The sequence below is a fragment of the Astatotilapia calliptera genome, chromosome 1 (genome assembly GCF_964374335.1).
Source record: "Astatotilapia calliptera chromosome 1, fAstCal68.1, whole genome shotgun sequence".
Taxonomy (NCBI): Eukaryota; Metazoa; Chordata; class Actinopteri; order Cichliformes; family Cichlidae; genus Astatotilapia; species Astatotilapia calliptera.
In genome coordinates, this window is record NC_137422.1 from 22,561,164 (window position 1) to 22,587,220 (window position 26,057).

A 26,057-nucleotide genomic window follows, 5' to 3' on the forward strand; every position below is an offset into this window, starting at 1 on the left:
GCACACATGAACGTGCACACACACACACACAATTATGCACACTCTGTTCGCCACTCATGCCTATCTATCAGACAGTAGATAATGAATCACAACATCTGTGCTTTCAGCTAGTCTTTGTTTCATGTGCCTTTATTCTAATGGAGCCTTCAGAGTGTGAGGGCAACATGCTGTTGGATAGGGCATCCTTCACTCTCTGGTTTTGTTTTGCTGTCAGCGAGGCTGATCGTCTCTGCTGGACCCAGGGTGAGCTCATCCATAGCACAGATCATGCCCTTTGATCCACCAGCTCCCTCTGGGGGGCACAAACAGCCTTATTAAAAATGGCTAAATAAAACTTTCCTAGCCTCAACTCGATAGTTCCCAAACTTTACCCCAGCTTCCTCTCTGATGCTGCCTATGGTCAAATTGAGCAGCCTAATTCTGACAGCAAGCCGCACTGTTCACCCGATACCAAAACACAGAAACAAATGAAGCCATATATTTTTTTAACAATTTATTGCTTCTAGTTGCTAAACTACCTGGCATTACACTAGCACTGCAATCAATACCACAGACAAAAGAATGTTGGGTATAAGACGATAATGCGAGCCTTAGGGGAAAGTTTAAGTGAGGAGTGTGAACGGAAACTTAGGAAGAAGCTTAAATATTAGAACTATTATATACAAAGAGGTAAAAAAAATTATAGGAGTAGTAGTAGATGTAGTAAATTATTGGGCCACCTGTATTGATTCTACAAGTTTATTCATTACTGGAAGGATGGAGCGCAACACATCAATCCAAAACCTCCAACATGTGTTCAGCTACGTCTGGTCACCGTAAAGGCCCTGGCACCATTTTTCTATCCTCATAAAACCACTACTTTTGAATCATCCTGGAAGAGACCACTCCCATTAGGATAGAAATGTTTTATCACAGGATAAAGGTGTGATCACTCAGAACAACTTTCTATTGATTTGCAGTGACCCTTTCCTGCAAGGGGATAACTGGACCCAAACCATGGCAGCAAAATGCCACCTACAGCAGAGCAGAGCTATCAGATCACCTCCCTGAATGGGTCAAGCATTCAGGCCTATACCATTCTCTCCACATATGCACTTACAGACTTATTGAGAACATGCTAAGGGATGACTCATCTTATCACTTTTTGTTCCCAGATCTCTAGAGAGAATGGTTTGCACCACTAAACACTCAAATGTGTATTCATCTTAATAATGACAGGCTTATACACTGCAGTCCTATTCTAATATTCCTCTCTCTGTTATTGTCGAAGGACTGTTCTTGCTCAAACACTCTGATAACGTTCTGCATCGACATACTCAATCCCCTAAGAAAGAGCTGCTCATGAGAGTTGCTTTTGTGTTTCTTTTTAACTAAAGCAAAAGCATCTTGGCCTTTGAATGTGCACAATTCTTTTAACTTATCCCTTTCACATAGATTTAAATGCAGATGTCAATTTATGCGCTGTCCCTACAGTGAGCAGTCTGTGTGACTGAAACTCCTGAAGCTCCTGAAGCTCCAGCCATTTCTGCCAGAGCAATGATCAATGAACAAAGTCATTTTAATCTTTTTGTGTTGGTATCTCGATACAAAACCTGAATCAGTGGGGTTTGTTTTGCATTTTTGTTATTTTTGTTATATACACCACAAAGCATAATTGGATGCTAATTGCTTAATTGTTCTATGTTCTGCAGCTGCATGGAAGCGTCTGCATTTGTTGCGTTTCTCCACTCATTTTATTTGTTTTTTCCCCTTTAATTTCACACCTGCTTGTATTGTATTGCTTTCAGTGTATTAACATTGCCCAATAATTTCAAAAAGTTATTTTACTAACTATGTATGCATCTCTTGAGAAATGCTCTTTACCATCAAAAGATTTGACAATGAAAGAAAGCTTGTGATCACATTTAAAATAGTTAAATCATGCTATTTATCCGTATGGGTTTCTTGTAAATGGTCTAATTAGAAAAGTCATCCACCTACGCTATCTCACATTTACCTCTGGCAGAACTAAAAATAATTTCTCTATAAAAGCCAGATAGAGATCAAATAGACTTCATATAATTTGGTCATTAAAGGGTGTAAACCTGTTTTTCCTTCATCTCATGTACCTATGGCAGCGACATGACTGGTGCTATAATTAAACCCATCACAACCATTATGTCTTTGGCACCTAATCTATTCCCTCCTCCTTCGTGTGTGTCTGTCTGTAACCACAGACTTCTCGCCCTCAGCTCTGATTGACAGACCCTGTGGAGGCTGTGGTCACTCCGTGTGACTGACACGAGGGGCAGCGAGGCTACTGCATTACCTCCTTCCCCTGCCTTTGAGTGCCTTCTGATCCTGCAATCCAGCACCTCACACCACCGATCGTCACCTCTGCTCCAATATCCAGCAGCAAAGGCTCTAGGCCTGAAAATAGAACTCATTAACACGTTTAGTAAGTACAAATGAGATGACTCTCTCCTGATGGACTGTCTATCTTTTGGATCAGCTTTCAAGGAGAGTGTGTGGTAATGACAAGAGAGAGGGAAACCAATATTATAATGTGCTGCCGGCCTGCTCTGAAAATGGGCTTGATGACAGGGAGAGCCTCTTGCACCCACACGGCCTGACTTTCAGTGTGGACACCTATGTGTGTGCTCGTTTATGGTTATGCAAGTTTGCACAATAAAATCTGGCGCATAGTTACACTCACGTAACATAACTAACACGCAGGGTGCAAAACATACAAAGCACAGACAAGGTGGACTAAAGTGAACTAATGTGTGAAAGTCTCACAGTGCGACAGCTTCATTAAAAGGTTTGTATTGCGCTTTTGAGGGCCACTTGCTTTTGGTGTCTTAACATGACTCAGTCTGTCCTAATAGGATTCATCACTTTTCTGATAATCAAATTTTTATGCAAACTCTCATCTTTGAACTTTATGCTGCCACAAAGCCAGATGTATTGGACCGAGAGGCACACCAGGAGTCAGACTTTACCCAACTTCCAGCCTGAGGGGAAAGCTAACTAGTATTTACACGAACGATGGTTCAGTCACCAGACATTTTTATTCACAGCCTATCCCAGAATAGAGTTGCGGCTTTCTGGTCAATTTGCTATTACAGGATGAGCCAGGAGATGAATTCATACCAAGCCTGTAAAGCAGGGGGCACAGGGAAAGAAAGGACTTCCTTGTGTTAGTTTGAGCAGCAGGGTCATGAATTCTAAAATACAACTGGAAAATCTATAAAGCCATCATTTTGGCTTTTTAATAAATGTCTAGTCTTTTGTAATATTTTCAAAATGAAAAGTAATGCATTTATGAATTTCCTGGCACGTTTTGCAGACAGCAAACAATTTCCTTTGCTGCCTAGATGCCCTTCGGACAGGGATTAGAAGGCAGGCGACTGACAGAGGCCTGACTGAGCTGTGGGCCCTCTGGGGCCCTGCTCATCCAGGCCTGCACAGCCCTCATCCTCATATCCACTCTGCATCACCAGGCAATAACAGCCTTTATTAAAAGCGCATTGCAGCAGTGTCTGTCTATACAACTTACTTTTAGATTGGCCATAATGTGGCATGTAGAAAGGGTCTGGTGGTTAGGGGCTATAATATCCTGTTTCTGGAAAGGTTTACTTTGCATTTTAACAAGCATGAATAAAGAAGGACATTCCAGAAATGGCTACCGTCTGTTTTGCTCTTGCCTGTGGGGAGCAAAAGCTCTGACCATAGCCATTGCATGCCATCAGAGCGTGGCCGGGCTCACCTCTGATTTTACGTAGCTTTAATAGCAGTAAGTTCGCCGCTGGATGTGAAGATGGTTATAGTTTGATAGCAGTAGATGGTAAAATCCTATAAAAAACATATACATATATATATATATATATAAAGATCAGTAATATGCATTCTGAACACATGGTAGTAATTTGACAGACAGGATGTCAACACACTATCTCCCATCATTAAATCTCAAGGTGAGCTCCACAGTGTTTGGCAAACCCTAAAATATGAGCACCTTTGCTCTATCAGAACATTTTCCACACCATTGTGTATTTTCCAGCGTTTTCTGACTGTCTCAAGAATTATGCATGAGGTAGAAAGGGAGGCATGTGGGGAGGGAAGAGAAATGCCTCTGTTGTCAGGATGGGCCTTGCTATTAGGTGTGTGACCCTGAAAGTGCACCCCTTTTAGCGAAACAAGCAATGGATCTCATACTGGATACCACTATTATGCAGTAATTTGTATGCATCCTCTTGTCTCATTTCCATTTATTAAAGCACACAGCTCCCTGCCCAGTTTCTCAAACTGGTCATTGAAAGTAACACTGATCCAAACCGGAGGTTTATGTACCATTTTCAAGCAGTTATGAAGTGGCAGAGAAAACAACCGCAGAGTTAAAGTGAGATAACCCCTCCCCAAACCAGTCTTCGCCCTCGAATACCCAGGTCTCTGTGTCCAAACAGACGGGAGACAATGACTGGTGGTTGCCCAGGTGGCCCCAGCCCCAGCCCCAGCCTTCTCCTTCTCAGCCTCCTAGGCTCACAGACAGGGATTTCCTCCTGCGATGAGAGCCAAGCCGTCACAGCCCAGCGATCAAGGGCCCGCCATCTGTGACTGAAGCAGATTTACAGCAGGAGCTAATCCACACTGTCAGCTTCGTTTGTTTTCCATCTCTGCCTCCACCACGCACATACATAAACTCACTGCAAACTCTCTACAAGTGAGAAACACTCACTTTTTACCCTTATAAAACACTCTCTTCTGAATCTCTTCCATCCACGCACAGACCTAAAGCAAACACTAACCCCTTGCACAGAAGGACATTTACCCGTCAGATCAATTTAATTTTGCCCCTATTAAAAGGCATGATCTCATTTTGCTCTATGCTTAAAAATAATTTTAGTTGTTAAAAATGAGAAACCTAAATGTGTCACTGAGTTACATGCCCCGGTGAACATCATTCATAAGAAATAGGGTCATCATATCTCTCCAACACAAGCTCCCCAAATTCCTCTGCATCCGTTTGGGAGTTTCCTCTGTGTATTAGCTTCTCCTGGACACTTGTACAACCTGATTCTTTACACTGACAGCTGTCAACAATCACTCTAAACACCTACAAACCACTCTTGGTTTCACCTGTTTCTCTGTAGTATCATAAGATATATTTGCTGTTATGACTCTCTTCATAACTGAACACTTGATGGGAATTTTAAACATCTTCAGTTTTCAGTTTCATCCCTGTATCTTTTCTATTTTATCTTTATGTAAATATGCCAGCTGCTATTCTTAAAAAAAAGAAAGTAGTGCACTGGTTCAAGTCAGTGCTGAGCTTTGTTCTCTGCACACAGGGCAGCTGTGTGGGGTTGGGGTCCCTCTGAGACCTTCTTTGTTTCGCCATACATAAAGGGTTAAAGAAGACAAATGGAGGTGGGGCCACAGAGCAAAATGCCTAAGCAGCACATTTATAGTATGGGCAAGAATTAAAACAATGCAGGCTTTTTATCCCCGTGTTAGTCTAATTAAAAAGAAACCTAATTTCTGCTGCCCTTGCTCTCCTTGGACATTCAGCCCGGAGGAGATTTGTGGCAATAAATCCCAGCAGTCAGTGTTTGCTGCATCCTCATAAAGAACATGGATATGCAAAGTTGTAAAACACTCCAGATCACATGTGAGGGCAGCCTAAATTTACTGCACTGCTGTCATAGCAACTTAACAGGCAACTTCAACATAATTAGCCAAAAGAAAAATTATTATGTAAGAGTTGTGCCAGACTACCATTGCATCCCACCTTTGTGTAACGCTGGCATGTCTTTGATCACAGAACTGAGGGATTTTTTTGCTTTGTTTGAAAGGGGGGAGGTGGGACAAATTTCATATGTTCTGGCAACAAACCCAGAAACGCAACAAGCCCAGCACCTAACCCAGCAGAGAAAGCCCTCGCAGGATCACAGAACAGCAGCAGGCGAGGGAATTACTGTCTAGGTGACCCAGAAATCCAGGGGCAACTTTGTTTTAACAAACCAGGGAATGTTCCACCACTTTAGCAAGTATGCCTCAACCACAAAAAGATCCCTGTGCCACAGAAGAGCTAAAGAAGAGGAAATTAAATATTACACTGGGAATGGCTCAATCCTAGCTGAGAGGTGGGGCTGGCGGTCCAGCACAGCTGATGCTTTTGCGGTGTGAAACGGCAGAAGTGAGGGGTGTGGAGTCAGCAATTTTAGAGTTAACGATTATAGACAAAGAGCTCTGATCATTAAAGTAGTAATGTGATCAAGATGCTGAGTTTTTACACACTGCCTTCCACCTAAAAGATCTAGTTTGTACATGGTTAGCTGTCAAGGAATAGAACGAGTAACATCCCACAAGCTAAACAACAATACTACACAACGTTAGAGCCTAAATAATAACAAGAAATGGCATTAACGTCCATCCCGATAATCAAGCTTCATCGTCACCAAAACACACTCTACAACTTTTTAAAAAACTTGTTCTTGTTTTTAAATTCTTGAATCTGTTAAATACCAGTGGTCTTTTTGAGTAAGTGAGAGTTGCTGTAATTTGATGAAGCTCTGCAAGGCAGTAACCACTGCTGACGTGTGTGTACATGTAATGATACCGTGCACACGCAGCCCCGCTGCAAGGACACTTTGCCTAACCTAAGATCCTTCATCCTGGCACAAACACGGGCAGCGGAAACATGAAAGCTTAAAAGAGGCGAAGAAAAAAAAAAAACGAATCATAAACACTGCATCTACTGAAAAACAGAAAACACATTTATTTGCAAAGAGCAAAACAACTCCTCCTGTCTGGAAAAAAGAAGAAGAAAAAAGATCCCAACCCCCCACCCCTTTTAACCTAAATGGCCCTTCCTCTTGCCTTGCATGTTCGCTTGTCCACTGTACTGTAGTCATTAACATATTTGGAGTGCAGCGAGCAGAAAGCTTAATTGTCCCTAATTGCTCGGCTAAATATGTTCTCTAATGATTTGCTTCAGATCTGTGACTGCCTTTTGCGCAATTTCCCGGCTGCTGGCTTCATTATCCCTGCCTCCTTGGAACAAAGCGTCTTCACAGGCTGGCCTTTTTTTTTTTCCTCCTACATAACACAGACAGCGAGTATGTGTGCGAGGGAAGTAATGGTTCCCTCTTGGAAGGACACACAATAGAGCCCCTTTGTCAGGGCACAGGAGTTAAAGTGATTAGAAAACCAAATCTCTACTAAGAAAGAGTGTTAATTGACCACAGCTCACTCTTCCTAATCAGTCCATAATAAATGGGCAATTGAGGCACTTTGTTTCAGCCATGCAACTGTTGTTGTGGCGGAGTCTGTGTTTTTTTGGGGGGGTGTTTTTCTTCTTGTTGCATCTGCTCCTGTTGTTCAGCTCCTCCTGCCTTCGCCCTAATGTTTTGCCTCAATGTGTCTTTAATGGCTTCTGTTCTCGCTGCACAACGTTGGCTTAGTAGGAACATTTTACGTAAAGCATAGTAGATCACAACTACAACGGAAGACTAAAGTTGTACTGGCATCTATTGTTGAGTATTGTGTCACACAGTTCTGTATGCGTAAAAAAGTCTAAATGTACAAACAAGTGTAGTGCCCATGCATATAAGTTATGGTTGAGCGTCTTCATCATTTCAGAGTAAACTAAGAGCAAATGAAACAAAAAGGCAAACAAAAAAAAGAGTCATTTAATTTGGAAACATATCTATTAATGGTCACATTTAGTCTATGAGGAATTTTGCGTGAAAGTGGGAAGCCTTTGAACAATTGTGGATGCAAATTGTTAATGACTTAGGCAAATAAAGCTTCTCAATTGGGCATGTGAATGCGTAATTGTGTGCAAGACACAGATGTGTAGGCAAAGACATCAAGAAAGTAAGAAAAAAAAGTACCATAAAGAGACACTAAAAGCAAGCCCCAGGGGCGTGTTCTGACCTGTATCTGAAGAAGGGCATTTGCGGATGGTAAAGATGGAGCTGAGGTCCTCCTCCTCCTCTGGCAGGCCCTTCTGCAAGCGCTGAAGCTTCCTGAGGCTCTCACTGCGTTGGTGCTTCATAGAGCGCACATGCTGGATCAGGTTGAGCTTGGCCTTGGTCGAGTAGTTGCACAGCACACAATGGTAGTAGCAGGCATCACCCTCCACCGCGTTTTCGTGCTGCTGCAGGTGCTGTGGGAGGCGAACGAGCGAGAGAGAGGGGAAAGATAGAGATGGAAAGGAACACAGGGAAAGAGAGAGATCGAGAGGAAAAGAGAGAGAGAAAGAAGTTATTGTAGATGGCAGATAGCTGGCTAGGCACCACCGACTCACTTTCACTCACACAGTTGGCAAATGAACAAATCAATTCCCAATCACAGCCCTGTTGTTTAACATCCAGACCTCTTCCACTTCAGGACAACTGTTTGGACTGCACACTTGTCTGCGTGAGTGTCTGTATCAGTGGGCTAAAAGGACAGGAGAGGCCTGGGAGGCACGCAAATCTCAGGGGCCCAAGGGCGGGCAGGAATCGCATCAGCCACCCTTCAGAAGCCGCGGGTCTACAGCCTCACAGACGGAAGGAAGCATTGATCCCCTTCACTCAACAGAAGCTTCCCGTCTCTGAAAAGGAAACTCCAAACATCTGCCTGTTTCACGCATGGCATACTAAATATTGATCATGGTGAGTTAAATCCTCACTCTCTCATAGAAAAAGAGAGGCAAAGCCAGCCGGTGGTGAGGCAGGAGGGGGACTGAGGGAAAATGGAACATTCCACAACAGGACGACAACCTTCAGAGGACAGGAAATCAGCATCAGTATTGACCTGTCAACCCCAGCACTTCCTCCAAGGCTCCACAGCACGCCTGGTCCAGCTTTCACCCACTCTCCACAGAGTCACAACATGCACAACACCCTATAGTGACACCATGCCACAACAATCTCTTGTCACACCACCAGGCTCCAGTCTAATTACCTCCTGCATGGCTCAATCAATGATGCAATGCCAACACAATATGTCTGAACCTGGTGCGAGCAACAGAGTTATTGACCATTATCCTAAAGCATCACACTGATTGTTGCTGGATGTTTACAATAAAAGCCCCAGACCGGGCATGGCTACTTGTGTCATGCCTGTCACGTGCTGTTTCTTATATCAAACTCTGCAGTCTCGCTGTGGATTTCTGTGGCTGCAATCGATGTCAATCACCAAAAGTTTTCCTCTTTTTCCTCTGATCTTATTGGCGCCTGTGTCTCCTGTGAGGCATGCTGAGAGAGTACAACTAAATAATTGTAAAATGCAGAGTGTCTTATGCAGAGAGATTGTGGATGAATATATACCTTTTAGTACATACAGTACAAGTGAAGCAGCTGTTCAACGAAGGCCAAAATAAGGATGAAACACTGCTGGATACACTGAAAGGTATTTCTGCTAATTTTTAAAGCTATAATATGCTTCAATTGTCATTTACTTTGTAAACACAACACTCCCTTGAATCTAACACTATATATATATATAATTTTTTTAAAGAAAATCCTGTACATTGTTTCTTTAACCAGGCAAAATGCACTGAAGAAAATTAACCTTGACGTTCACCTATACCATTTTTATACATTCAAACAGTATTATCTTCTATGTGTCAGTTTCCCTTTATAAACCATTCGTCAAGAAGACACTGAACTATCCTCTCCTGCACTAGACGGCCTGTTTGGCTGGCTGGAAGACATAAAAGCAATGGAAACATTACACATTTAACCACATTACTTCTAAATCAGGTGTTGACAGGCTGGCAAAAAAAAAGTCATAACAATATTATGCCTCCCTAAAAAGCTCTTGTCCCTTTCTCCTAATGTTTAATTTTCTGGCAATATTCTAATATTGCTATGGGGTTTTCTGAGCTATTGTGTTTCATTCTCTTTGGCTTCATATTTCTCACTTCTACACCTAAAATGTGCATTAAGACACTGCTTCCAGGAAAAGGAATAGGAGGTTTTTTTTCCTCTTTGTGAGCCCCAAGGCTCAGTGTAATAGAGTTATTAGGTGATTGTAAAAAGCTCTGTGTGCTCTCCTTTCTCGCCTCGTTTTAAGCCATCCATGATGTCATGAATAGGTGTTGCTGGATATTGGGGGGGGGGGGGGGGGGGGGGGGCTCCTCCTTTTCCTCCTTTTCCTCTGTGCACAAATATTGCATCAGGACTAAGGCAGAGAGAAATCTGAGAGACAGATTTGGTTATAGATGACATCAAATCAATCAAATTTCTTTTAGTCATAGCAGATGTCTTGAAGTTTAAAAAAGGAGCTCTTGCTGCAAATGACTCAAGACTCCAAAAATCTGCAAGAAAACCAGTTTTTAAAAAAGTGACAGCACCTGACCAAGACTTCAAAGCTAGTCTCATGAGGCAGAAAAAAAAAAGTCCTGGGAGTTTTACAGCTTCCCATAAAAAGCACAGGGTTTATATAGGAGTGAACCTGAGACTGCCTGCCCCAGAATCAGCCATAATTCACTATAAACCTCGACTGGCCAGGAAGATGTCCTCAACAGGGCCAGATCTGGCTAGCCCCGTTGTTTGTAGCTCTGTCTACAATGTCAAATGGTTACACCTGTAAACCAACACTTTCCCCATCTCTTATATTGGCCATGACCCAAAGCAGTCTGGAGCCCTTTACAGAGCTCGTGAACGAGAGAGGAGAGTGAGGTGGTCACCGCTCATTCAGTATTAGGGAGAGGACGATGGTGTAAAAAAAATACTTTTGACCAATGAACAACAATGTGCATTTGATCATATCACACTTTCTCTAATATTGATTGCGTGATAGACTATGATCTATCTAACTGTACAAACTGCTTGGACAAAGTGCGCTTGCGGGCCAGCTTCTTTTCCGATTGTGTGCACACATGCATATACACTTTGAATGTGAAACATAATAATGTATGAGACAGGGCCTATGTCTGTTTCCTATGAACCTGCAATGAAGCCCCCAGTTGATAAATCACCTCCAACTGGAGTGCAGGAATTTGGCAGCTTAATGAAAAAGTCATGTTGGGTTGGGAGGAGTTGGTGTGCCTGGCTCTTAGGTTTCTAACTGCCCTATCAAGGCCCCAACTACAGGGGAGCTGTGGAGCATAATGGGGGGAATCTGGCTGGGTCAGTGGCATGGATTCAATACCACTGAACTGTCTAGGAATTTACAGGAGTTATATAGGAGATTCAGCTGGGCGAGTGTTTGTGGCTGCCTATATAATAACATATTAAAAATATTGCAGCAGTGATTGGGAGATTTTTAAACACGATTAAAGGCAATGAAAGTGCTGCAAAACTGCGACTAATAAAACAGCTAAATAAGCGAGCTTTCTGAAGCTTCACATTGTACAGTAGCAGCTGTTACAGTAAAAAATGAAATGCAGTCATAGTTTTTTTAAGCCTCTCTCTTCGATGGAGCACCTTACCTCTTGCTGTGGAGGCTGAAGCAGTGCTCGGTGCTTTTTCAGGTAAAGAGGGACAGGGGCGGTGTGAGCACCACCCCATCCTCTCTCTCACAACTCTACAGTGCACCTTGCCCTCTGAGTGGGCAACGCATGCCTGTATCAGTTTCACCACCCACCCAGAGCACTGCATACATCTGCATTTCCATCCACTTAAATGCAAAGTAAAAGTGGACCTTTAACACAAAACAGTGTGGTTGCAGAGAGAGTCCAGCTAGCACAAGATGGAGGTGGGCATTACTGGAAGGGTGGAAGGGAGACAGAAAGCCGGTAATTCCAAAGAATGGCTCCCAAAGGAGCCGTATAATACAACGTGTACACGTAACAACACATACAAAAGTATAGACAAAAAGAGAATCAAAAATGTACGCATACAAACACGCACAAATACGCACACACAAACACACACACACATACACAGCCGTATACCATTATGATCATACCCTAATTTCCAACATTAAATTTGGCAGTGCTGTTAATACAAAATTAATGCATTAAAACAGATGACTATCTGTGAGCTAAATAGCTATCAATTCTAAGAGAGCTGCCAAATTCCCTCTGTGAGAGAGCTGGTGAGTATCTGCTTGGATATTGCTTTGTAATTGTCTCCCTGATTCTCTGTACTAAAAGCTCTTGTCTGTGTGTGTGTGTTTGTGTGTATGCATGATTGTGTGCGTGCGTGCTTCATGGTTTAAACTGCAATTCACACCTGAAGCAATGCAGTGCACAGCACTCGAGCAGATCTATGATAAGATTACGTCCTTTAAATCGCAGAAGTTATTATTGGGGTACTTTTGATTTTTTTGGGGGGCTTTTTTTGTTATTCAAATATAGCAAAAACAATGCAAAAATTCCAATCAGTGAAGTATTACACTCTGAATGGAGACAATGAAATGTGCCGGTTGGGTTGAAAAAGCAACTAAAGACAAAGGGATGATAAAATCACCTTGTGCTATCGCTTCTTCATCGAGGCAACTTGATACCTGTGCCTAATCTTCAAATAGTATCACGTGTTTTGACAACCAAAGAATCTGCTCTTAGTGAGAAAAAGTGTTGCACAGCAGCACAAACACTTTGCAGGACTCAAAACTGGTCTGGGGCTGGAGGTAGGATTTTCGTGTCCAAACAGACCAAAGCTTTGTGGTTACCATAAAAAAAATTTTTTTTTTAAAGTATAGCATCTGGCATGCCTAATGCAAACAAGAAAAAGAAGACTAAGAAGAAAAATAAACATAAAGTTTCAATATGGATGTCAAGTGGATAAGCCGATTAGGTCAATACTCACGTCGCTCTTCAGGAGGACAACCTTCAGAGGAATGGAGACTGTTACCTGCATTTTTATGAATGCAGGCTGACAATATTAAATCATTGAACATTTGGGCTTCATAATATCAAAGTCTGGGAATGACAAATCCCGCTTCATGTCAGAATGTGTAAATACAAAGCAGTTTTTTGTAGCTGTACGATACTTAAGGCTGAGTGTTTTCAAGATATTTCCAGGCCATCTCAATGTGTAAATATATGAAGTGATTAGTTAAAAAAGCAGTTGGCCAAAACTGACATCTGAATCTTAAAGTTTAATTTAAATTTAAAACAGATTATGTAAATTGGGATTAAGTTGAATTTTTTCAAAATAGATGACCCTTTTCCTCCCAAGCCAAAGTATACTTGTACATGTGCAGATTTGTTGGGAACTTCGTGAATCTGCATTCTGGGATTCCCCTAGAATAGAAGCAGGTTATTCAGCAAAGAAAAGGAGAGCGACTGTGACTGGAGTCAGTGAGTGCTCGTAGTTTGGCCTGTGATTTCCCCGATTGCCAGCAGCACGAACAACAGCTCCAACCACAGGCCCCACTGGGTGCCAAGTGTGGTGGCTGCTTTGAATTAGCCACTGCAAGTTGCAACATGCCTAAGAGTTAGGTTGTGGCTTAAGGGGACTGTGTATTCCAGGCCAAACTGCATACCTACTGCTTCCTGAACCTCATCTCCACCCTCGTCCTTTCTTTTCCTTTACTCTTTAATACCTGCCAACCCTCGTCTGCATCCTGTCCCTCTGTCTCAAAGCCCATAATGTGCTAAGTTGCTTCCTCTACTGTCTTGCTGTAGAAATGATCCATCACTACCGGTGAATAAAACCAGGCTGCATATTTGTCTCTGGGAGGGAAGGGAGAAACAAAACGGACCTCTGTGTCGTAAGTGGGGGCAGCAAAGTAAAGATGGATCACTGTAGGTGTCCTTGGAGAGGATGACTTAACATGGGCCTATAAAACAAAGTAGCTTGGGAGGGGTCATGGAGACACTTAAAGACAATGCAGCTACTGGTGTTCCACACCCACCACTCTTACTTACTTTAACATTAAATAAAGCAATAATTATTGAATTCCATTTGAATGAGTAAGATGCTAGAAAGTAAACAATGGGAACATAATTGCAGAGGGAAGGCAATCAATGCAGGCAGTCATTTGGGCCATGTTGATTATGTAGGCTGCTGTATGTGCTCTGTGTGTAAGAGTGTGTGCACTTTTGTGCAGCCATTGCAAATCTAAGGTGAGCCAAGGGGAGTATGTGCTGTGACAAGGAGCTGAGTAATACACTCTCCCACATGCACACACAAAACAAGAGTCGGGTAATCCCTCCTTCAATAATGACCCAGGGCTCTAAACAATAGCTCTCAATCAGCTGATCAATGTGTCCACATAATTCATGTGCGACTCACTGTCTTTGAAAAAGGAGGAGGAGGAGGATAAGTAAGCAGGCAGGCAGTAGAGAGATCAATGCCCTGTGCGGTGATAACGAGCCTGGGCCTATGCCCACAGGAGCCCCACTCTGGCGTCCAGGGTCTCTCTCATTAAGAACATTTGGATAAGCATGGCTATACATACATAATATGCACTTCTAATCATAGGCAGATAAACACATTTCTCCCCCTATTAATGAGCTGGGTCCTGCTTTTGTGACACACAGCAATGACTCCAAAACAGGCAGGAAATGATGTCAATCCCCAAATAAGAAAAAAAAAAAAGAGTAAAGCAAATTAACAGCAAGCTGTTGGCCTCCTCTTTCAGTAGCTAATTAACAGCTTAACCTCCTGGTGCTTTTATGAAAGCCATGCTGGGAGGAGCTTGCCAAAATTGCAGTACAATAAGTCTGCCTGCAGGAGGCGAGAGCAGGGTGGAGCTACGGGGGTACCCAAACAACTATTACAGCCACTTGATGACATGTGTACTGGCAAGGTACCATCTGGAAGCTGAATGGGGTAAATCAGGACCTGCCCTGGCCCTTCTCTCCATTACCCAGAGTACTGTGTCAACATAACAACCCTCCATTTTGGACAGCGGTGAGAATAATTACTTGTACAGGGCTGCGGAAGAACATGTTTTTGATTTTCATTTAAGCAAAACAGGAGGCACACAGCAGGCTGCAATATTCAGATTTTGTGTTTCACTGCATAAAGTGTTACTCTCTTACAATAAAGACTCAGGACATTCAGGTGGAAGAGAAATAGTTTTGTGTTGATCTCAGTCTTTTGACTGTGACAGGTGCCGGTGAGACAAAAGATGAGACAAAACCTGAACATGTTCATCTCTAAAGCAACCCGAAAAGGCTGCGATGTGATTTTCATACGAGAGACAGAAAACAGGCAGGTATTTTGAATAAAAAGAAACACACCTGCTTTCGGCACCCAAAGCAACAACTTAACTTCTTAATGCCCCACCCCATTCTTTGAGTTTTCTTTGCAAGCAGTAATAACAGCGTCTTGAGGCCACTAATATTAAACTATAAACCACTCCCTATCTTCTGGCTAAGAAAATGGGCCAACATGAAAGACTATCTGAATCATATCTAGCTTTACACAAGTGTTGGACCCCCGTGCGTATACAGCTTTTTCAAGTGCTTCCTGTGAATGTTTGCAATGCAAACCACAGGAGTACCTGATGAAGCTTGGCTACAGACAAGCAAAGCCATCAATCAAACAGAATCCCCTTGTACTCCTATAGAACGAGTTCCGTGTGATTTAGAGGGATATCTCAGGAATTTATGAAAGGTGCTGCTCAGGTTGTCTGAGGAGAGCTTTACAGGCCTATTAATGGAAGCGAGTGTGAATACTAGATGAGAACAAGATGACTGACTACAGTAGATCTGGACTATGCTGTACTGTAGGTCACTGGTGTGTGAGTACGTAGAGGCAGAGGCAGGGCTGCACCCGTCCAGCTGACAAAAGTCTCCAACACCTCCCTGCTACTCATTTGTCACTTGACAGCCAGACAATGGCAGTGTGGCCTTGAGGAGCAGCTCTGAACACGAGAGGCAGAAAGCTTGTTAGATGGAGATGAAGGATGAAAGAGTTTGGAGAATGAACCCTACATGAGTACATGAGGAAACGGCAAGAAGCAGGATGGGATTGTACCAAATACAATTAGTCTTCGAGAACAAACATCACACTCTGCAGCGTATGCAGATCTGGCGAGGGAGTATCCAGCAGAAATAAAGACCTCCGGTGGTGAAATTAAACACGGCCATCATCTCGTGTCAGTGTTAGTGATGTATCCTTTTTCCCACTTGTCGGCCATTGCGACTCAGAAAAAGAGCCTTAAACATCCTCACAGCATTACAGGTGACCGAGGGCCATGCTTGCTAAATTGCAGGTGTGCCGACATTCTTCTTGCCGAGTCTATTGTCATTAGCTGATCTCCTTTAGCACCTCTGCACTGACGTAATGGGAGAGACGAGACACAGAATCAAGCCTCCTCAGGCTTGTATTATCTAGCTTTCACCCCTGGCGTTCTCAGTTTGGTAGTGTAAATATTTCATTAACACATAATTGGTTACAGCTTCAGGCTACGCAATAAGGCTGTGATAGCTGTAACACTGTATATATCTGGCTTCTCTGTATCCTTTTTAATGTAAAATTCATAGAAAATGTGTTTTGGGGAGAGGGTGTTTGAGATCTCGTAAAGGGAAATGTTTGGTTGTTCATGCACTGCCCTCACACAAGCTCAGCAGAGACACCAGCTAATTAAGAACAGTGATGATGTGCTCAGCCCGTGTCAATATTTAACCCAGTCTTATGCAGCTATCTTTATTAGTAGCACTGCACTAACAAAAGGAGCAATGTGGCTTTTGAGAGGTCCTCGTCTTAAAATGAAAATTAATGAGTGGGGTTGAGTGGAGGTGAATATACAGAATAGCTCTATATGTGGGCCTATTTGCATGGAACATGAAGTACCTTGTTGCGGTGAAACTGCTGTTGAGTGTTCTTCAAGCAATTCATACACCAAACACCCACCAGTTTCACCTGCCAACTAAAAGCTGAAACTTTAATGAGAGAAAGCCTGACATTTCACTTTTTCTGCGTGTAGATACTCGAAAGCTTAACACTAAACGGCAATACCATCACTTCCATAATATGGGATATTTATTTTCTCAGTTGCACTTATAAAACACGTTTAACAGAGTCGCCACATACATCCTTTTAGCTTTCCTCTTCATTGTTCAGTAATCAGTGCTTAAACTGTTACCTTTTTCAAGTAGAAAAATATTAAACAAAGTGGCGCTTAATACGGTGGCCCCACTCCCCAACCTCAAGGACACAGCCAGCGCCATCTGTACTTCCTGTGGCCTTGCTAAGACGGACTTCTTAACAGGGTCACTGTTATTGCCGCTCATTAGCCAAAGGGGAGAGGGGGAGAAAAATAACTCCATTTTCCATGAAAAAGAAACAAAAGTGCTCATTGATCAAGGGGATCAATTGAGGATCAATAACCTAAACTTTCATCATTTTCAGCACAGCATAATTACAGCAGAGATATAGTTGTCATCACTGAAAATCAAACAAAGACCAGACTAATTGGGAGAGCCCTATTGCTTTGGTCATGCTGGCAAGAAAGCTTTATAAGCCCCAGAAAGACTTGATGATGAACGGTCTTTGGAGCTTCCCAAAATAACTTCGTGTGCCATTAACAAGTGTCATCATGGAGGTCACTGAGCTGGCTGCCCATTCACAGACATCTAATACTGGGCACACAAGATCGCCTTTCTCATGTGTGCATATAGGGTATAAAATGAAAATCGTTCATATGTTTATGAGATGACTTGATTTTGATATATTGTTCTGGAAGCGCATTCTTATTATACCAGCACAATTTGCTGCTGACCTCCTGTGCCATAAAAAGTTGTTTCCCACTGCAGTAGCTGAGCACTGTAAAGACACTTGCAGAGTGGGTAAAGCAAAGAGGCATGGCTGATATAACTTATATTTCACAGCCTGGCATCGCCGCCAAGCCGTCCTTACTTTCCACACCATATACACTGCTCAATCGTGCAAAAAATCTCAAACTATACTTCAAAGCCTACCACTTTTCCCCTTCCTGTTTATTGATTAGACAGAGCTCTTGTTCAGTAATTGTGCAGTAAATCAAGCATGGTGCGCACTAATCTCAACCCCGGGAGGAAAGTGTTAAAGGTAAAACCTGCTGAAAAGTGCATAATTATGGTGCTGTGTGCAGCCAGGAGAGAGGATATTCTCCTCCCTCTCACATTTCTCACTCACTCTCTGCCTGCGCAACCAGAGGCAGCAGGGAGAGGGGTTGGCAGAAGAGCAACGGGAAGTGTGTACAGTTTCTAACCACCTCTCGCTCTCCCTCCTTTACTCTTTCAGTCCCTCTCCCTCTCAGTGCATTCCCAACCAAAGCGCCGGGGGCGCCATGCTTGTAAGGAAAACCACAGCCTTTTGAGTGCCTCTTGTATTTACAAACGGAGGCATGTTGGAATCAAAGGCATTACCACATGACATAACACATTAAACAGTTGGCAGATTGAGAATTTATATGCTGAATAGATATTGAGTTGGGTAAACAGGAATAGTGTCCTTATTGGATCAGTTTAGCTAACAATACTTGGTATGAGAGTGAAACTTACCTAGACCAGAGCACACTTTCAACTGCAGAAGCTCCCTCCTTTCTCTTGCTTTTCCTTCTCTCTTACCACACAGCTCAGGCTAGAGCCCAGGTGGAGACAGCTATCACTTTCCCATCAACTTCCTGTTCCTCTTGTCTCTCCGCCCCTCTTTCTCTCTGCTCTCTCGCTCACTGCACAACTTTTTTTCTGTGCCGTTTTTGAAGTAATACAAAGCCACGTCTCGTACCCATTTTCAAAAATAATCAACGCTGCAGTTCACATTTTTTTCCCTCCTCTCACTTCTCTCATCCTCTTCCCAACAGTTTCCCCATGTTGCTGTTCTGCCTAATCTCACCCCAGTTTTTATTTCACCCTCATCAGCAGGGATCTAAAAATAAATGATAAATGGAATATGATATTTTAAAGCCTTATCTCTTATCTGTTCCTACAGGGGAATAATAAGGTAGTTAATCCTGCAGATCCTACTCAAATTGATTAATCAGCACATGCGGACAATCAAATAAATGATTAATATTCCCCAGTCCTGTGGTCGGACAGTTACCCCTGAAACCATCAGTAATAATTCAGTAACCCTTCCCAGACCACAGGCTGTAGCTAGTCAGCCTCACTCAGCATCAGCCTTCTGATCTGATGTTCAGCAGGACTTTGAACTCCCCACACAGAAACTCAGACACACCAGGGGTAAAGCATTCTGCACCATACTCTCTCTATAGGCCTCCTCCAGTGCTTACCTGATCAGAAGCGTGTATATACAGAATTTAGGTAGATGAACAGGAAAAAGTGTTCTTTATCTAGCTGCTGTTAAAGATAGCAGCACTGGGTGGGAAAAGATCACCATCATATAGTTTCCAGGTGACTTCACAGAAGTGCTATAGAACAGAGAAAAAAAGCTTCCACAAAACAGCGTTACATAATACACACACCAAGAATAAAAATGTTCAAGGAGTCTTTAAAAAAGAGAACATCCATACTTGAAACTGTTTTATGCAAGTACTGGGTAAAGTGCTGCTGTGTTGCCAAAGACACAGAAGCCTGATGACTTCAGGCACTCACATGCGGACATACTGTCAGAGAGACGGGCTATATGACAACAACTATCCCCAAGATTCGCCACATTGAGCACATCTTTCCCTGTTGGTGAACAAATGGGGGGGCCTTTCTATTCTATCCTATTACCCATAGTATTCTCCCTCCCACAGAGGTCACAGAGCAGCCATCTACATGGTGCTCCTCTGCATCTGCCAGCTAGAAGAGTTATTAATCAGGGAGAAAGCTTGTGGCAGAAGAGAGCACCTCTTGCCCTTCACATTTGCACTAGGCCAAGAATGAATGGTGGGGGTGGGTACTATGGTAGGGCGGGAGATATACGATTGCACGATGGGAGTAGGGGGGTATAGGGGGAGTTATCCGTCTCTGCTAGCTTTTGAATACAAGAAGTTATGCAAAGTCTGTAGTCTAACCCAGCAAACAGATACACACTGTATATACCAAATGTATACATATGGGCCCCAGCCCACCCCAATCCGTCCTCTCTGCCTAAAGGAGACTTGGCTTTTGTGTTGCTTCTAACCAGCTGGTTGCCTGAATCAGCACATGTAGCCAATGAAAGCTATTTATGATTACCAAGACACCGTGAGTCTTCAGAATTGCTATGACTTTTTTTATGGCTTCCCAGCATTACTGCAGCCATTTAAACTCCCTCTAAGAGGTCACTAACTTCAAGAGAGATACAGTTTGGGATCAGGTTGAAATTTAGCTACAACACACACTGAAGTCCATTCACTGGTGTTTTGCAGGGCGACGCTATAAGAACTAGAGTCTGAACTAGAAGAAGCTTGAGCCCTAGAGTGTGACTGGCCATTCAGTACTCTTGCCAATATACTTTGTGATATATGGCTTTGTCTTTAATAGGTATGAGCATGGTGTGTAGAACAGTGTCATGAAAAAAAAGCCTCTGGTTTTATATATAAGCGTTACAGTTCACTTTGATCTCTTCTCTTGCTCCACTGTTTATAAATCAGCCACACAAATATTTATGAGCGGAACGAGGAAAATGGCTGGTCTGGTTTGTATCTCTGCCCTCCTTCCCTCCCCGCTGCGTTCTCTCCCTCCCCCTGTGGCTGATGTGTAGATGAGGCCACCGCAGACGCAGAGCGAGCATATAGGCCCCAGGCCACATCCATCATATCTGTTCTGTCTCTGGCTATTGTGTGGCCCCAGAGAAGGTTGAACCAACCAGACTGGGTTAAAGAAAAGATGGCAAATTGACTATGAATAAGAGACGAATGCAGCATGTAGCACATATCTCACTTATCACAGGCTTGTAACTGCTATGTTTGAATGAATTGTATGAGTCAAACCATGAACAAAACAATGAATGTCAGCGTGTGGATTTTGTGCTGTGTGGATAAAGTTGTGCCCCCAACTTGCGCATCGCTAGTTCATCAGTAACAAAACTCAATAAATTAATACAACCATGTTCAATGTGTGCTGCCTTTGGCTTCTTTTTAGCCAACCTGTCTGTTTGTGTGTTTTACACTCACACAACATGCCCTAAGCTTCTGGATCTTTATGCTTTAATTGCTCCCCCCAGCTCTGACCCCTGATCCAGATTACTCTGATATACAGTATCTCCATTAAATTGGGAAGTAGGTAAATATTTTCTAATGACCCTTAGTTCTAGCGACACCATTAAAAATGGAAGGAGGGGGGAAAAGAAAAATCAATCTTCTTTCCTTTTTGCCCTTCACTGACTCTATTAGTTCCCTTTTTTATCGGTTGTCTCCAAAAAATGTGGAGGTAGATCGAGCAGAATGGAGTGTCCACTCTCACTTTGACAGGGCAATGGACTTTACTGAGATGCATTTCAGTAATGAGGAGATTACCGACCTACGGTCAGAAAGAGAAATCTTTTGAGCAGCATCTCCTCTGTCCTTCTCGTAACACATTGGATTTACCGATCTGATACAAAAAAAAGGAAATAGTCAGACTGCCTTTATCTAAACTGAACAGAATGTTGATCCTGCAATCTAGACTCGAGATCATTAGAAAGATAATCCGGTCTAAAGCAGAGAAGAGACAAACTGGACCAAATGTTCCCATCATGTAGTGCACGAAAAGTTCAAGGTTTGAGCAAAAGTATGCCCGTGCGTGTGTCCCCTTTACAGTAAAAAGCTGATGAACCATATGCGTGTGTGTCTGTGGGTAGGGGCAGGCAGGGGTGGGGGTGAGGGGGTTGGGGGGTGGGGGGGCAGTGGTGGACTGGCTTGTCGATCGATGCAGTGATTGGCAGTTAATGGCTTTTCCTGTTCTGCCTTGGTAACCCTGGCCTGATGGCTGTTGCTTCTGATCAGAGATGGCAGATGGTGTTTGATTTTCGTATATAAACCTCTGACTTTGTGGAGATGGCTTCATCATGTTTAATGATTTAAAAGTTAAGTTGAATACTGGGAATACTCCAATGCTGGCTCTCTCATTTAAAAAGCCCTAACCTCCCTTCCAGATGTAAAGACTGATCTCTCTTAACAACATGCACCACAAATGGTTAGTATTCTGCTATAAGCCACTCATTCCTTCAATGATAAATTATTTGAACTGAATTCACAACACACATGCTTTTTCCATTTCATATCATGCAGACATTTTAGTCCCTGGTCTCATTTTACAAAATAGATCCTCACAGGCTCCTCACTCACACACATATAATCTAATGCGATGACTCAAAGAAATTCAAAAATCCCCTAAGATCAAAGATAATCCTAAATATCATAAAATCTATTCCCAAATTATTCTGTCCTTTCACCCAACTAGACGGTAATGATGGCACAGACTAGAAATCGAGCCCATGAATAAGGAGAAAAGGTTGCAAATGGAGGAAAATTGAATGATAAGCTCTATTTGATGTGTAAGAGAAGACCGTAAGAAAGTACAAACGGCAGGTTTGGAAATCTCTCTTTTCTTTTTTAAGCATAATTTCATGTTCTGATGGGTTTGTCATTATTTAGCTCCTCACTCAACAAGGTTGAACTGCTTAAAGTGTAATTCTATGGTTTAAGTCCATTTAACACAACTCCAGATGCTTTGACATTTTATCTCCCATTAAAAAAAAAGAGAGAAAGAGGTGTGCCCAAAAAAAGCGGTTCTCAAAAATGATCCAAAAGTGAGTCAATTCCCAAAAATTCCCATGTTAAAACTGACCAGAAAGAGCCACGTACACAGTCTCAATAGCTAATTTTTAACTTCATTTCAATTGTATTGAGGCATTCGGTTTTTAAACCCTTTCATTTGATTAGGGCTGAAAGTTTGGTGTGTGGTCACTTATGATCATAGTTGCCATTCATCTTCTCAGTCTCAGTGTTGGAAATTCCACTATGCTAGTGCTGTCGGTGACATCTGGAGCATTTTTAATTCGATTATCTGACCAATAATATGGCTTGCTGTGTGCTTTATTGTTATTATTATTATTATTATTCACAAACAGTGAAACTCTAGTTAATGATTAATAACCACAGGTTGCTGGGGAAAAATGTGTCATGTGTCAAGCGGTTGCTGGAGATTGCTCGTAGTCGCTACGTAAAACTGGGTTGCAAAGGGCATATATGGTGCTGCACGAAAAATATACTTGCAAATGATTTGGTTGCTAAGAAATTACAGCACTTGCTCGTACATGGATGCATGGATGATGCCAACCTACCTGCAAACACTTGCCAAGCAAGTCTGCATGGTCCATGCAAACTACTGATGACAGCAGCAATCTGCTAGCAATCAAAGCAGTCACAAGAGAGTTTTTTTGGTGCAGCACTGTGTGTTGCACCACACAGATTTCACCTAGCTCACCATGAACATTTTCCCCTATCATCTAATAGTTGTCATATGTGCACAAACCAGTCTGCAGCTCTGTGAGACTGAGGTCATATAGCATTAATTTGTAGGTTTAGCATTGTCTAATAATGTAGCACTTCACCCTCTTGTACCAATATGTTCACTTCTGGCTCCAACCCCCCCAGCATGGCAGCAGTCAAAATAACACAGAGGCTTCACAAACCAACTGGTGACATCATGTTGGCTCGGTCTTTTATATGGAGTCTATTTGATGGGTCTATGAAGAATAGGGAGGCTTTCTGATATATAGAGTAGGGAGTAAATTTGTTAGAAAAGAGTGTGTGATTATTATGATAATGACAGCAGTGTGTGTATGTGCTTGTGTGCACGTGAATGAGCGAGAGTTAGAGAAAGTGAGAGCGAAAGAGAGAGATTTAGGTCACACTGGGACTTACAACTGCAAAATTAATATGCCCTCACTCCTGAAACATCAACAAATAATAAAATACTTTGCTTTACATAACTTATTAAGATGCTCTCTCCCTTATGCTTTCAGCATGCAAATTAATACACTGATCATTTGAATAATCATTTGCATTCCAGATCTCACAATTTCATGTCCAAACTTTAACGGCTCCCGGAGTTCTCGTTTTAACAGTAGCTACACAGACAGTCCTTATGGTTCAAATTATTTTAACATGACTATTCCAACCTAACAAGCATAAATTAAGTAAATTCCTATCTTGTGACAGAGATAGGCCATCTGAAGGAAAAATCAGAGTTTGAATTATTCAGCAGACCTTAATTTTACGGGTACTGTTGACTGTGGTGAAATTATTAAAAAAAAAAGTTGTGGGGCTGGCAGTGAAGGATGATAGTATATTATCTGTGAGTTTAAGAGTTCAGTGGCTATGAGGACTTCCTCTGCTGTCTCAGAGATCTCAGAGGAAAGAATGCTCTGCAAATCCATGTGAAGACTGAAAAGAAAATTTTAAAACACAAACGTGTGAAAGTACTTATGCTGAACAAAAGCCTGCACTTGAATCCCTTGCTTTCATTAGCTTTGCCAAGTAGCAGAAAAGTGTGAGGGTGACCCAGAGGTTTGCCACATAAATGAAGCAGGGTGAGGTGAAGGTGAATAGGCAAGAGAGACGATATGCTGGGGGTGGGGTTTAAAAGGCATGGTAGTTAAACTTTTTTCTGTCTCTCACTCTCTCTCTGTCTATTCTGGGCATCAGTGTGTCATGAAGGAATGTGAGGGCCATAAAATATCAGTGCCCTTGAGAAGCTGAAGAGCATTCTTGTCCCCAACTCTTAAAGCTGTCTTTCACTTACAATCACTTTTCCCGACTCACCCTTCGCTCTTATTTCAGAAGTAAGTTTAAAGTAGAACACAGGTGTAGAAGATGGCACCCATGGGAGAGATAACGTTTGGGAAAATTCCTGGGATTAAAAAAAAAATAATAATACAAACTTTCTTTCTGGCATCTTTCATCTGACGCACTAAGTTGAGTTTCAAAACTATGCCTTTGTCTCCGTTTGAGTCTGCACCCCCACACACCCATAGAGCTACCCCTTACATCACTACCTTGTAATTTCCATATAATAATTTAAACAGGAGATTCTATTCTCTGCTGCTTCTTTCGTTTTCATCCCATCATTTTATCCATCTTTTGTATTCAAGAATAAAAGCCATAATGAGAAAACAAGGTGCAAAATGATCTTTTCCAGAACCACTAATAAAAACCGCATTACACCCTGGGCTGCACCGCTTAATTACAAAAGGATGAAATCTTTTCTTCTACATCTGGAGAAAACATTGGCTGCATAAGACTGAGGGATTTACAGCTCCCAGTTCTAACCTTGGACTCCAGCACACAGCAATTAGGCAAAACATGGATGGACAACCAGAGCCATGAACTTCAGGAAGAGATGGCTATTCTCTCTTGACACAAGGGGAAAAAAACCCCATAGGTCCCACAGTTTCAAATAAAAATTGTAGTCCCGGGAAACTGGTGGATGATTTTTTTAAAAAATGTATCCTCAGTAGTAGCCACAGATGGGTAAATCGGACTTTCCAATGCGCTGAGGACACCACATTACATTTTGTGTTACACAACCCATACAAAATAGGATGCCTTGAGGAAAACATCTATCAGCATTATCCCTATGACCTGTCAGAAATCCAGGTAACACACTGCTGAAGTTCTAAAATCCAACGGTAATCAATGCATCGCAAAATGGAACAACCTTAGGGTCTGATTTGTTAAGACAAATAACAACTGGGAAACAACTTAGGAGCAATTGCTCTACAGGAAGGAAAGCAAGGGTCTCACAAGGCTGTCAAATAACTGCATGTTATGAAGTGCATATAAATCAATATCAAGTATATAAAAAAAATACTTACTTAGTAATAACAAAGCATTTGGTACTCAAACATCCTTTTTTAGTCAAAACGGGAAGGTTACAAGGCAAGGGAAATGTTACAACACTTAGGGGCATGTATCCATCCCTCTGTAGAGTGTTGCTGTCCCATGACTCTGCCCTGCTGGCCAAACCCAAACAGAATACCGGTCCCTGTGTGCTCATCCTGGCACCTAAATCCTCTCCCTCCTCTCATCTCTCTTTACCCCCACTTTAATGTACAGCTGCACTAAACACAGACCTCAAAACTGAGTAGTTTTGTGGCCCAGACCACACGGAGGCCATTAATCTGGTGGCTAAGCCACTGATGTATTGATGGCACACAGTCAGTAAGCTTGCCTGCTTCTGTCTCTCCATCCCCTTAGCTTAGGAGCTACGCTGCAGAGATTCACAGGAGCCCTGGTGTGGCGCCCCAGAGTAGCATTTACCTGTAAACTGACACTGTTGGTCT

General features: G+C 42.5%; 1 protein-coding gene across 1 annotated transcript in view; it reads right to left on the minus strand.

The window, feature by feature from the left end:
- The window catches only part of zfhx3b (zinc finger homeobox 3b), an 86,720-nt gene that overhangs the window by 47,218 nt on the left and 13,445 nt on the right, over nt 1-26,057 (minus strand). The window contains exon 4 of the mRNA XM_026168445.2: nt 7,921-8,152. Within this exon, the coding sequence (XP_026024230.1) occupies nt 7,921-8,152 (232 nt within the window). The remainder of the gene's footprint in view (nt 1-7,920; nt 8,153-26,057) is intronic.